The 14,700-nt window shown below is 35.1% G+C and overlaps 1 protein-coding gene across 4 annotated transcripts in view; it reads right to left on the bottom strand.

Moving 5' to 3' along the window:
* LOC106645143 (uncharacterized) overlaps window positions 1-14,700 on the bottom strand; it is a 420,078-nt gene continuing 405,378 nt past the window's right edge. For all 4 annotated transcript variants that reach the window (XM_089592349.1, XM_089592350.1, XM_089592346.1 and 1 more), the window contains 2 exons: window positions 354-915; window positions 1-289 (listed from right to left, as the gene is read on the bottom strand). In XM_089592349.1, the coding sequence (XP_089448475.1) occupies window positions 123-289; window positions 354-915 (729 nt within the window). In that variant the 3' untranslated portion in view covers window positions 1-122. The remainder of the gene's footprint in view (window positions 290-353; window positions 916-14,700) is intronic.

Here is a 14,700-nt window from a genome sequence, read left to right on the forward strand (position 1 = left end):
TTTAATTAAGAACAAATTATATACTGTGGAAAAACATCTTATGATAAAATAATTTTATGCTAAAATAACTGAAGTGATAAAAAATAGAAATCCTAATTTTTTTGCGGCGTATGTTTTTTCTATTATTGAGAAGTGCTATCCGAAATACTTTGCCTCCATGTAGCGTAAAATGGAATTTTTAAAATTTTAACACGAGTCTTCGGCAAAGCAGTTAAGAGAAGCTTCTGTAAATGAGGTAATGGTAGAATTTCTACTTGTGGATTGCTTGAACTGGATTTTTCTTCATGACCTACAAAAACATAGAAATTAAACTATTAAAGATATACATTTTTTAAAAATATTTTATGACAAACCTTTGGAGCAATTTCTTTCTCCTACCAAATCCTCTATCAATTCTAAACAAGGGACAGGCTTTAATACTGGTATTGAGTCTCCTGTGATTTGTTTGCTCATTTGGTTACATTGATCTACGAATAGTAATGTTACTTTCAATAGTTCTTGCGTAACGCCCCAAACAAAATGTGTTAAGTTATTCGACAATTGCGTTACACCTCCAAGAATCATGTTATTAGACGTTGCTGATTGAGATACGTACGTAGGTATTATAAGAAGTCTCTTAAGATTCTTACAAGCGGCTAAGTATTTATCAAACCCATTTTTGACATCAAAATTCACTAGTTCCAATTGAGTGAGATTTTGCATCTTAGAAATACCTTCTAGAATATCAAACGTACAGCAAGTTCCTTGACCTTTTTCAAGTCGCAACTTTTCTAGTTTCTTTAACTTTGTTAATACGATAGTTCCAAACTGATCAGAAAAATCTGAGCATTCCCCAAGTTCTAATGCTTCAAGCCTTTGGAGTGATTGTAGGACATCAATTTTTTTTCTACCCAAATCTTTTACAGATGTTAAACTCTGGAAATAGAAAAATAAAAAAATACTTAAAACTTGCCTTCAGCCAAATAAAAACAAAATATTCAAATTTTTCAACCTGAATAATTACACACACTTCAATTCTTATTTATTTATTATGTATTGAGTTGTGATCATTGTTAAATTATTAATAAACCGAAAAGCTAAAAATTTTTTTGTTAAAACACAAATTTTTACAAATTAACTTGCCAGTACATGCAGTTAATTTTATCGTAGTTAATACATAAACAACAGTAGAAATGTAAAAGTAATGAGCAAGCTATGGTTTAATTAAAAATGTTACAAACTGTAGTTTAATTGGAGTTGTTGTACACAGTAGTTACATATTTAAATAATGCTACAAAAATGTTTGAAACTGCTTAAAGATTTATTTTATTTTCAGATTATCATCTATCCACTGCTATTAGAGTACGCCTAATACTCAGTTTTTCTTTCTCTCAGACCGTATACCATTATTGCTGCTGCAATTCTTTTTAGATTTTTTGTTGCTATTACTTTCTTTTCTAACATAAGCTCCAGATATTACGAAGTCACTTTTTCTGTAATACATCACCTTTCCTATTGCTGACTTTGTTTTTCTACTGTTCTACTTTCATTTAAAAATAAACGTTTTATTTTTTCAGTATACTTAGAATCCAATAGTTTGTGACTTACAACCTTTTTAATAACAATTGATTGTTGTAGTTTTTACGTGATAAAAATTTATTTTTTTAACAATTGTAAAGGAAATAATGAACACAATAACTTTACGTTTATTATTAAAAAATCTTCATACTTTTATTTATGTAAGAATATCAACACGTAACAGCTCTTTCAGTACACTGTACCTTTCTCAGATGCAGACGATTACAAACTGAACGCATTCGACTTTACAAGTCATCCAACACATCTAACTATCTAATCATGAGCATGTAATATATAACTGGAACCGAATAAATCGGTTATGGAAACAAGAAAAAAAAATTATGAAATAAAATACGTTTTAGGCAAAAGTAGGAGAAGTATAAAAGTTATCAAAAACCAAGAGCTCTCCGATTAATCATAAGGCAAAAATTGTGTCTGTAAGCGACTGAGGCCAAGCCGTAACTTTGCACCGGGGTTTAAAAGGAAAAAAGGAAACAATTGCAATAAGATATTTTAGAATTTCAAGAAGATATAGTGGATTATTTTACTTTTATGGTAGGCAAAATTAAAAAAAAATTTTATTTGTCGGATAAAAAGATTTCAACAAGAATTTATTGTACATATATAATGTTATATCACATGCACGAATATTAATTCTAAATAGGAGGAATTTTTATCCTAAAAGTACCTTCTTTCGTCGCAATATAGTGAAAATTTTTATTTTATTCTACATTATATGACCAACAATTCGTACATGTATTACATATATCATAGCAAACATGAAAATACTTAGAATGCGCAAATTATAACGTAAGTAGTATATAAAGGTATATGTATTCTATGCACACACGTGCTCGAATACGTGATAATATTAGAATTTTTACTATTTTAATATGAGATTCTTAAAGATCTATTGAAATTAGGTGCACTTCAACTTTCTTAGTTTTTATTATGCCAAGTTCAATAACATTTAAGTTGAAAGTGTCACTTCTGCTGGGGGTCCCGAGACCCACAACTGGTTTTTCTTGATTAAACTCATGACTATGGGTAAGTTTTATATGCAGGTAGAAAAAGCAAGATTCTACATATCTCTTAACTTTATATTTCTTTGATTTCTCAAACAAAGATAATACCTTTGCTGTCTCGTAGACTTCTAGTAACTCTTAATCTTTCAAACGTTTCATAAGACCACTGCCTGCATACAACTAAGCTACTTTACAAAGGTTATCCATATTAACAGGTTTTTTTATTAACTTGTTTTTTTTTATTATTTATCAACCTAACAATCTTGAAAACCTCAATTTTGTAAAAATAATCTTTAGTACCTTTTATTATGTTATTGTTTATATTTGTTGTCCTATTAAATATTTTGATTTAAATCCCTGAAACAAACAGTACAAAAAATAAGTCCAAAACTTTTTCTTTTATAATTGATGCAGTCAATTCTTCTGTTTAAACTTAAGTTAAGCAATTTCAAAATTTTTTTCTTTTTAAATTTCCTAATCATAGCCTCTTTATATTGTATTATTTAAAGTTTTTTTTTTCTTTAAGTATTCTAAGCTCCTTTCTTTTCAAGAGCTTTTTTTTTTTTTTTTTTTTTTTACTTTCATTGCTGATTTTGTCCCATAATTCACAATTTTTACTACTTTTTAAAATTTTAAATAATGTACTGACTTAACAGACTGAACACATTGTTTGGATTCTTACATCTAAAAAAAGAAACACAAGATAGTCCAGGTAGAAATTAAGGTTTGTTTTAGGAAAGAAAAAAAGTAAGTATAATGTCAAATTGTATTTTAATACAATTACACGTGTAACGTACTTTTTTGGGTTCAAAGATGTCGAAAAACATGAGGAAAGATTAAAACCAAAGACAACTCCTTAAACGACTTTATATGTAATCACAATAAAACAGACTTCACATACATACCAAAACGTGGTGAGACACATAACGATTACTAATCAAGCTAATACTGCAATGAATATAATAAACATCCAATTAAATCATGTATCAAATTAGTAACAGATGCGATGAATAAGAAAATTCGTAATCCGGATGTAAAAGTATGTGACTCACCAGCACGGCCAACTCAGAATATTTTAAAAGTTCAGAATAAAAACTGCTGTAACTACCAACGAAAAAGTCATGATATGAAAGAATATTTCTTTCGAAGAAGAGATGTAGAGAACGGAAAAATAAGCCGCAACGATGTACACAAGCAACAATATAACAATAATTATAATAACTATGATCAGTAGATAGGAGGCCCAAAAAACCGGCATAAATATAATATACCCTCTTACAATACCGATAACTTGAACTATAATAGTGGGTATGGAAGAAAAAAATATGGAAACAATAATTTTCACAGTAATAGGGACAATTATAATAACAGCAAGTATAATAATCACAACGATGATTACGACGATAATAGATAAAATAATGGCAAATACAATCACCAAAATTATATTAAGAATTACACTTATTAGGATAGAGGACCCACCGAATAATAATAAAAACAATACATCCAGAAGCAAAATAGATGGTTCTTGTAAGGAGCGTTCAAATTCTCACGATGATCGCCATGTCCCCTAAGCGCCGAGCAGGCCTTTAAAGTAGATATAAAGTAAACAGCACAGAGTAAGAGAAAAGTAGCTGAAGAAGAAAAGAAGTCGACGGAGTCAGAAAAAGTATGCATCAGAGATAAATCTAGAGAAAAAAATCGTGCAAGAAAAAGCACACGAAAGGCAAGAAAATTAAAGTATTGCTAGAATCAAACTTTGAGCAGGCTCCTTAAACAGCTGAAAATTAACATGAAGGTAATATATGCACGAAAAAGCCTACAACTCATAGCCCTGTGATTATAGAGAAAAAAATAAATAAAAATATGGAACTATCTCTTCGTTTAGTAAACTTATCAAGTGCAGGATACATACCACCATCTGTAGTTCTATACAGAAATCAATTTTAATGAAGCTGAGCGAAATTCTTTGCAGATATATAAAGCCGATGTATGGATCATGAATGAAAGCTACCTCACATAAAACATGCGTATAGATAGCAAAGATAGAGTCCTCATAACTGGCATCACACACGGTGCACGTAGCACGATAGGGACAGTAGTAATGTTACATCCCGAGTTGATACAGATGAATCATATTACTTACTAAAAACGCTATCCGTCCATCAAATTCAGACAAGACGTATTGTGCATATATAGTAATCTCATATGACAAGAGGAGCTTATACGTCACTTATTGGTGTGTGTGTAATAGCTTTAAGGTGAATGTTTCATAATATGCTGACATATAATACAACCAGCCTCTTTGTAAGAATGCACGTATGTATTGAAATTGTACGTTACATGTATAAATGCATAAATCGTATTGTATGTACTAATGAATAATTTCCTTGCACATTGATCTTCCACTTCCGATAACGTATACCAATTTTAAAATTTGTAATTAACACATTCTGTCAGTATATTCAAAATTGATTGTAAAATCGTCAAAAGGATTAATTTCAAAATTTGTAAACTTACTGTTACACTTGAACTTATATTCGGCGTTCTCTTATTACTGATGCGAGCTTTCATCATCACTGACCCAAAAAACTCAATCGCACTTGTCAGGAAAATGCAATTGGTACTGTTGCACTGTTATTTCCTAATACATGAAATCATAACATGTAACTTCATCGTGCAAGCCTCCTGTTTTGCTGTCAACGCAGTCTGCAAGAACATTGCTCATTGGTTGACCTAATTCAATCAAAGGCCTTTTTTACTCGCTCTGACGCTATAAAAACTCACCATCAAGAGGAAAAATGGCTCTTTCTACATCTGTCACCTGTCCTCTAAAGTTTTAGTCTAGTTTTGACTCCCGCGACTCGCGAGTTCCTTATATACGTAAGGCATAACGTGTTGGCTAAGGTAAGTCGGGTGTAGTTCAAGAATATCACTAATATCGGATTTAAGAGCGAAGTACAACAAAGAAGGCCCGCCAAAAGCTGTTTTGATGATAGCAGAGAAAGCAGAAACCGCAATATCTTGAAGAAATTGAAGAACATTTAAGAAATTGAAAGCCACTCTGTGCAGTAAGCTTGTACTCACAACTCCTAGAATAAACGAACCTTTTCTCTTAATAACTGATGCAACAGATTACGCAATAGGCGCAATTTTGAGCCAATATGAAATAGGAAAATACCATCCATGCGAGCACACATAGAGATGCTTAAGGCAACTAAACTTCGCTATCCAACATATGACAAGGAATTATTAGCCATAGTATCCGCGAAAGAGAAACTTCGACACTACTTGTTTGAACGTAAACTTACTGTAATTACAGACCACGAACCACTCAAACATTTCTACACAACGAAAAAATCAGATCTACAATTTACGAGATCAAAGGTATAGTTAAGAGGATACGAATTTGCTGTCGTGTATCGACTTGGCATAACAGAAAAAGCTCCAGACGCATCATCACGTGCTGCGTCGAGAGCTACATAAACTCAACAAAGAGCAAGAGAGAGAGAGAGGGATACGGCGATATAAATGCACTGCCTGAACTTGTGTGTAAGGTTCGTACGAGAATAAAGGAAAAAAAAATTAGCAAAGACAAGAAGGATAAAATCAAAATATCTGATTCAGATGAGTTGGGCAAGAAAGTAAAAAGTAAGAAACACCGCGGACAGGTGGAGTCAAAAGAATATATAATAGGTGACAACAAATACTGTGATGCTGATTCTAATGTAGAGCGGTCAATGACGGATGAAATGATTACTAGGGAAAAATTTAAAGTAACAGACAGAGGTAAACAGCATAAGCCGACACTACAGACTATTAGAAAAAAAGCACTTCTATTCGAAATGAGTAGTAGCAAGGATAAAATGTTGTCACAAGGCCTAATATACAATAAGTTAACGTATATGCGAAAAATACAATATATAGAGGAAGGAATAAAACTAACAAGAACATCATTTGCAACTAAAACTGCATCGTCAGAAATACAACGCAGAGTTCAGAAATGTCAATTAGATACTCTACATAGAAAAAACTTTAAATTTTCTGACAGTACCGAAAAATAAAATAACTTAAAAGAAATTGTCATAGCACACTGTGACACTCCAGTAGAAAATAAAAAAGCCAACAAACCAAACATGAGGAATTTCTAGTAGCTGATATTGAGTAGAAAAATTGAGTTACAACAAAACATACTGAACATGAGAACGTCTAAACACAACTGATCTGTAACGGTGGTTAATACACAAAGATAGTCTCAAAGTGATGAAGAGTATACCAATTAAGAACATAGGCATGACTCAGTACCTTATAAACACATTTAAAACCACCGTAAGAGAGACGATAAGCTAAAAAAAAAAAATCGATGCATTAATTGACAACTCTGTAGACCATTTCCAAGTGAAAGTCGGGCCGTACATCAAGCGCCAAGATTTTAAACGAGAGCCAAGTATCAGAACACATACATGAGAATCTGACGCTACCATGGCTCATCAAGAGGCCAAACCGCCAGAAACCACAGGGAATGATCCAAAAATGTCTAAACAGCCCTCGTCAACTTTTTTCGTCGCTTTGATTATTTATAATATGTAAAATAATGATGCAAGCGCCTATCCCCATACAACCCGGGGCGCTTACTAGTCGCTTCAATTATTCATAATAAATAAAATAATAAGGCAAGCGCCTGTACCCACCCAACCCGGGCCGTTTTCTCGTCACTTTGATTATTTATAATTAATAAAATAATAATGCAAGTGTCTATCCCCACATAACTCAGGGCACTTACTTGATGCTTTGATTATTTAGATAAAATAAAAAAATAACGCACGTGCCTATCCGCACATAACCCGGGGCGCTTATTAGTCGCTTCAATTATTTATAATAAATAAAATAATAACGCAAGCACCAATCCTCACATAACCCAGGGCACTTACTGGTTGACAGATTTAGAAAACGATATAGACTCTACAGAAAAAAAGATACTTTACATTCGATGCCACAAAAAAAAAGAAGTATTTCGAAGATAAAAACATTGAAAAAGTAGTTGATACTAACGATTAAAATGCTTAGTATGAAGAATTATATGAAATAGTAGAGGTGAACTATAAAGTCCATAACGCAAAACTAAAAAAGGTTGATGAAATTAAGATCACTTACGTTGACAAAATAAAAAAAATAAAAAACTTGTGTTTTGAAAATACTGATGCGGTACGAAAAGTTGGACAAGTAAATAATATAATAGTAATACTAATAATAATAATAATTATAGTAATAATAATAATAATAATAATAATAATAATAATGATAATAATAATAACAATAATAATAATAATAATAATATCAACAATAATAATAAGATTAATAATAATAATAATGATTATTAAACTTCAATAAAGCAGCACAACAAAAGATAAGTTATAAGAACAAAAATAGTAGTTTTTGTACCTGGTGGTGCATATCATCAGGGTAAGTACCAGGCTTGTGCTTGTGCTTGCCCTGGTTGGATGCGCACCAGGTACTAAACCTATATTTCCTACTGAGAGTGCACTAAACGCCCAAACGTTAAAAAAACGCTTTAAGTAGGACATAATACCTACTACCTAGTTCTTACCTAGGGCAGAAAGTACAACTTGCGCATCTAAAAGGCACGGTTGTAGTACGTTTATGCTAGATGTAAGAAAGACACTTTAGTGTCAAGGGTGCAAAGTGCAACTTTGTGCCCGTGGGTACACTTTCCACTTGCTTACTACGGTAAGTCTGGGTAACTACATCTGATATGGCTGCACGCCTCATGACCAAAAAAAATGTGGTGGGCTGACTAATCTAGACTTACTACCACTAATGAGACTACATGGTGGCACTTTTAGTGCATTGTATACGCCAGTTCGTATTGGCGGGTTGTCTGCGCCACTCGTGGAATTTAGTGCCTGCCACTCGTCTTGCTGGGATTCTTGTAGTGTACCAATATGTACGTACAATACACACAATCACTACTTTCACACTTCTTACACAAGACCAGAGCAGTCTCCACGGGTGGGACTGAAGGAAAGTCGCAACTTCCTGCCGGCCCGAGCAAGTGGCGACTATCTTTGGCAACGAAGTGGGCTGCTGCACTGATTTTCATCCCTTCCAGACACTTATTTTCGGAAAAAAGGGGAGTGTTGGCTTTCACCAGTCAACAGGATTTTAAGAAAAATAAAAATGAAGAACGTCAATGTTCAACTAGTACCCCAGGCGGTAACCTCTTTGAGATAATCCAGCGGCAGTTCCGATTCGGTGCAAGCCCGGGTAACTGCCGCTGGCCCCACAGATTCTGGGGGGAGGGGTGGAGGAGGGCACAAAGACGTGTGTCAACAGGGACTATTAAATGTTTCATGGCCTGTTCTTACAGATACAGGACGAAGAGGAAGCCTTTTAAGCATAGACAGTAACGTCAGTGAGGACAGAAACGTGACAGTTCTCAGCAACCAGGCCAAAGAGGAGCTCACCTCTTTGGAAAATATGGATGCTGAGCTTAGAGTAAAGCGACAGCAACAGACTGAGCAAGTTCAATCGGCAACAACAGAAATTAAAGAGACGCTAAAAGCAATTAATGATAAGTACGGAATCACGGGAAACACTGTGAAAAATGGTCTCCAAGCTGCGCTTTAACACCGTAAAGAAGCACAGGCAATCAGACAAGGCTTATTGTTCGAAAAAAGAGTATTTACAAAAGTTTAGAAGGAGTCCTTTAAATCCCTGAAGTACAGGGAACAAAGGCGAGACAATTTCCGACGGCATGTTTAAAAAAAAACCCTGAACACTGCCCTTAAGGAAACAAAGCGAGTTAAAAGAAACAGGAGCCCACCAGACAGCCCTGAAACGCCAACAAGCCATGTCTTCTAAGAAAAAGAAAACAGGCAAAGGCAAACAAGAAGAGGTTCTCCTGGACGACAAAATAGGCCAGAAGAAAAGAGTGGACGTGACGACAACTGTATTAGTGAAGATGGTTACGTTGACTTTGCTAAGGTGCTGAAGTCAATGAAAGCAAACTTCAGCACTGAGAAGGCTAATCCTGCAGTCCAAAGTGTTGTCACAGAAAAAAAGAGACATACTTATAAAAGATGAAGGTGTAGATGATGCGATTGCATTCTCACAACAAATTGAAAAATCGGTAGCTGGATAGGAAACTGTCAAAATAAGCACCAAAAAAGTAACACTAGAAGTCCGAGACCTGGACACTAATCGTCGAGGAAGACGAGGTCTAACAGGCTTCTGTTAAGACTTTTGGACCTAATAGCCAGAAGCCTAAAGTAGCTCTTTTAAAACCAAATGAGAGAACAGAGGCTGGCGTTAATAACGGTAAACCACCATCAACTGCAAGACAAGAAGAGGTGAAGGCAGGTTAAGAGTCGGCTTCGTAAACTGCCAAATCCAACGAAGAATTGAAGTAATGAAATGTTACAAATGCCGGGGATATGGACATGTTTCAGGCAGCTGTAATAAAGAAAATAAATCCAAGATATGCTTTCAATGTAGAAGATGCAACTATTATTTATATTAATGCGAATAAGCAGACACAGTTTATCAAATGAATATTTATTACAGGTAACTATAAGGTAATACAGATAGTAACTGTTTATCTCAGTGCGAGCACTAGGCCGGTTGACAATACACTGTCTCGTTGCTTGGCTATCGTTCGCACGAGATTTTGACTAACTGAGTCATCGCACTATCATACAAGTAAAGGTTTTTCTATATAATCAATATTCAACACATTACAACTTTTCCGCTGCCTAAAAGATGAATACACGACGTATACCATTGAGGTGAGCGCCGTAGTGCACACTATTATAATACTTCATTAAATTATTTGATCAATGTGACGCTTATGAATTATGTTATCGTCCATTCTGATCGTAGAGGTTGAGGGCGAGTTCTGCTGAATCACTTTGGCTGCTATTCTCTTGCTACTTCTAACCTCGTAGTTGTCATCATAACGTCAGTTCCTACTGCTACATTTACTTTACGTTTGCTAGCGTGATTAGAGATTTGACAACGTTGTTAAACGTCAATTTCTGAAACTTAGTTAGGCCTCAATACGTCCAAATGCGTTTTTAATTCTCGCCCAAACATAATATAAGCCGGGCTTCGGCACGTGGTACAATGTTCTATGCTACGGTAGTCGAATAAAAACATATTTATCGCCATTTCTAACTTCACACCCCCTTAAAGTATTTTTTCGACCTTATTCTTAAACGTCTGCACAAAATTCTGAGCTACTCCATTAGTCGCTGGATGGTATGAAGGGGAGTGTAATGTATGTAGTCTGGCGACAATAATGAGAATAGGCACTAGGTATATGATAAGATATTCGTCCAGTCAAGTTACATGAGAGCCGGCGGATCGAGATGTACACACTTGGCGATTCACGCTAATCTGATCTGGCCGCGCTGATCCATACAACTATGTATGACTATCGCTGGTGGCCAGCGGCGGCGCACACGCGCCGTGTATGCTAGGTTGATATACATATAGATATGCGAGCATATGTAACAGGGAGTATGAGTATTTCACTTTGTTTTTCTCGAGAAATACGTCAAATTCTTAACTTTTGAATTGCGAACCTCCATCCGTAACGCATTGCAATGACAAATCAAAACGTGTTAATAATTTTTCAAACTCTCCGACCACTCTGTAGGCCTTCATGTTGTTTTTCAAATGAATTATTTCCAGCCACTTAGTGAGCGTCAATTACAATCAAGAACATATTACGATGGAATGGCCCTGCGAAATTACAATGAATGCGGACCCATGGGCGTGTCGGCCAGGGCTATGTAGTCAATGGCGTGTGTAGTGGTCTTTTGTGCTCTATAGTACATATCTTACATGCTCTTACAAGTGATTCTATATCGTAATCGATTCCTGGCTACTACACTCTTGATCACGCATTTTAATTTTTACTACCCCTAGGTGGTGAGAATGAAGTTCTCTAAGTATTAAGGGTTGCATGCTTTTCGGAAGAACAGCTCTAAAACCTCAAAACATGCATCCCTTTTCAACCGACAGTTCTAATTTTTTTTAAATATATTTTTGTTCTTCATCTACGAAGTCTTTATTACTTGGCCGTCCGCTTAACACATACCTCATTATCTGAACCATCGTTAAGTCTTTTTTCGTTTCTGCTGCTAGTATCTCATGATCCATTGATTGTATTTCTTTATAGAAAAATTCAATATAGCTAAAATTGGTATTTAATTGTAACAACATGATTTCGCTTGCCTTGCTATCTATCGGAAGTCTAGATAATGGATCGCAGTTTGCGTTTTGTTCCGATTTCACATCTTCTATAGTATATCTAAATCCCGCCAAATAATATGACCAACGCTGCAACCGGTTATCTGCCGTGATAGGTATTCCTTTTCGTGGACCTGAAATCAATTGCAACGTTTTACAGTCAGTTTTAAGAATAATTTCTTTTCCAAAAATAACTCAAAAGAAACGCTTGAAGCCAAAAATTGTTACCATTGCTTCCTTTTCCAGCATTGTTCTGTTGAGTTCTTTTTTCTGAATCTTTTGAGGCGCGTATGCAATTGGTTTTTCGATCCTGTCGGAATTACTATGTGATAGTATCGCTGATATTCCGTAATCTGACGCATCGCATGCTAATAAAATTTTCTCTTTTGTGTCATAATGTGCTAGTATGGCGATATCACTTTATTTTTTCACACAATCCCGATTCCAATTAAACTCTGTCCAGTTCAATAAAGCATATAACGGCATTAATTTTTCAGCTCTATTTTCCAAAAATCGTGAGTAGAACGTAACTAGGCCTAAAAATGAAGCTAACTCTTTTTTATTTTTTGGCTGCGGCGCATTTATCATGGCTTCGATTTTAGACTTCGACTTGTGTAAGCCATCTTTGTCTATAACAAAACCTTACACTTCAATCTTATCTTGTAAAAGTTTATACTTTTCTGTTTTCACTCTTGATTCGCATCCTAGTAGTCTTTCGCACATTTTCTGAATGTTTGTAACGTGCTCCATCTCTGAGCTACTTAAGATATATATATATAATCAATATATGCAACCGCGTTATTCATTCCCCGTAAACATTCGTCCATTTTCCGCTGAACATCCACCGGGGCTGGTGAGACACTCTCTGGAATATTTTTGTATTTAAAAAGACCTTTGTGCATTACTATTGTAAGAAGCTGAGAACTTTCTTCGTCAATGAGGAACTACATGTATGCGTGCATTAAGTCCAACTCGGAAAAAAGAGTGCCGTTTAGAAGGTTTAAAAAAATTTCATTTGTCATGTGCAGGGGATATTTGTTTTCAATGATATGAGGATTTAGTGTGAGCTTGAAGTCCCCACATATTCTAACGCTACCATTACTTTTAAATACCGTCACTATAGGTGTTACCCGCTAGCTTATTTCTACTGGCTCTAAATGGCCCAAGCTTACTAATCAATCTAGCTCCTCTTCCATGAGAGGCTTCAACACGTGCGCTACATGCCTGCATTTTAAAGCGACGGGTCGCGCATTGTCCTTTAAATAAATTTTTGACTCACTTTCATTGTATTTTCCCGGCGAATTACTAAATAATGCACAATAATCATCGTAAAAGTATTTTGCCTTAGATTCGCTGTTAATTTTATTCAAGTAATCTAAATTTTCGGTTTCGAGTTTTGAATGGCCGTAATCCGAACGCATGCAACCAGTATCTTACCACTAACTCCGGTCCTTTACCCTTAGAAACAAAACAATTAAAAAATTTTTTTTTGCTATTGTACCGTCATATTCTTTTCGTTCCGTTAAGATTCAAACTTTTGAAAAATTTATCATATCGATTCTCCAAAATAATTGTAACGTGAGTACATGGATCAATATCTAGCTTAATCGTACTACCATTTACTAGTAATGCTATAAACATAGGCCTTGACTCATTTGCATTTGTATACCTTACATACTTATCCGTATCGCTCGAGTAAATTTTAAGAAAGTCCTGCTCGTGATCAGGTGTCGGCGCTTCCTCTGCGACGTCGTCTCCCTGCATTTTTTTTACTTGCTGGAGCGATGATTCGGTCTGATTTTTCTTACACATTTTAACTAAATGTCCTCTTTTACCACATTGATGACATTCGTGGATCCTAAAACGACGTTCTTTAGCCACATGGTTTGGTTTCCCACAGCAATAACAAATGATTTCTCGCTTGACGTGTTCCTGCTGTTTGTTTTGGTGTTGATAATCTCCCTTCGCCGTACTATGTTTTTCAGAATTTTGCGTTGAATTTTCTCCGCATTCCAATTTCGTGACTTTGTTTTGGTTTGAATTTTAAACACTTTATCTTTAACACTTTTACGCTTCAATACTGGCAACATTTTTAGAGCGTTCCTCTCTGCCGCTCCTCTTGCAACTGCTTCTTTAAATGCTGTATCGTTAGTTTATTTGTCTATGCGGAACAGTGCTGCCTTTGTATCATGATCTTTTAATCCACTTACAAATTGGTCCCTTAATACCGTTAAAATGTCAGCAAAATTACAATGAGTTACTAATCTCTTCAGTTTCACCACGAACTTTGCTATACTTTTATAAACTTCCTATTTAGCTACGTTAAACTTGCACCTTTCCATAAATTCTGACGGCTTCGGGTTCAAGTGCTCATTCATAGCTTTCGTTAAGTCAGACAATTTTTTCGTAGCTAATTTTTCCAGTACCACTAATTGCTTAATCAAACAAAAAGCATCTTCATCCAGCCGTGTAAGCATTTGTGCTGCTTGATTTTCTTCTTTAACGTCTTTAGCTATAAAGTATAACTCTAATCTTTCCACAAACTTTTTCCAGTTGTCCTTCTGCAAGCTAAACTCAATACGAACTCCTTCACAGGCCATATTGTCTTCAGAGTCGCACCCGCTTCTGTCATCTACTTTATTTTTGTCTGAGTAACGCTCGTTTTCGTCTTCTGCTTTATTTTCTTCTTCTTCTTTTAGTTCGTCTTATACTATTTTTCTTAGTTTTTCTCGCAACGTATCAAATTTTTCACTTAACTCGCACTCACTATTCCGTGCTACTTACTCCTCAACAATCTTTTCCTCACTGAGAGTTTGCACCCACGCCAAACTTTTTTTTTATTTATTTT

Source organism: Copidosoma floridanum, unplaced genomic scaffold, assembly GCF_036245765.1.
Source record: "Copidosoma floridanum isolate Cflo_tuat_1 unplaced genomic scaffold, Cflo_Japanese_pri ptg000016l, whole genome shotgun sequence".
Taxonomy (NCBI): Eukaryota; Metazoa; Arthropoda; class Insecta; order Hymenoptera; family Encyrtidae; genus Copidosoma; species Copidosoma floridanum.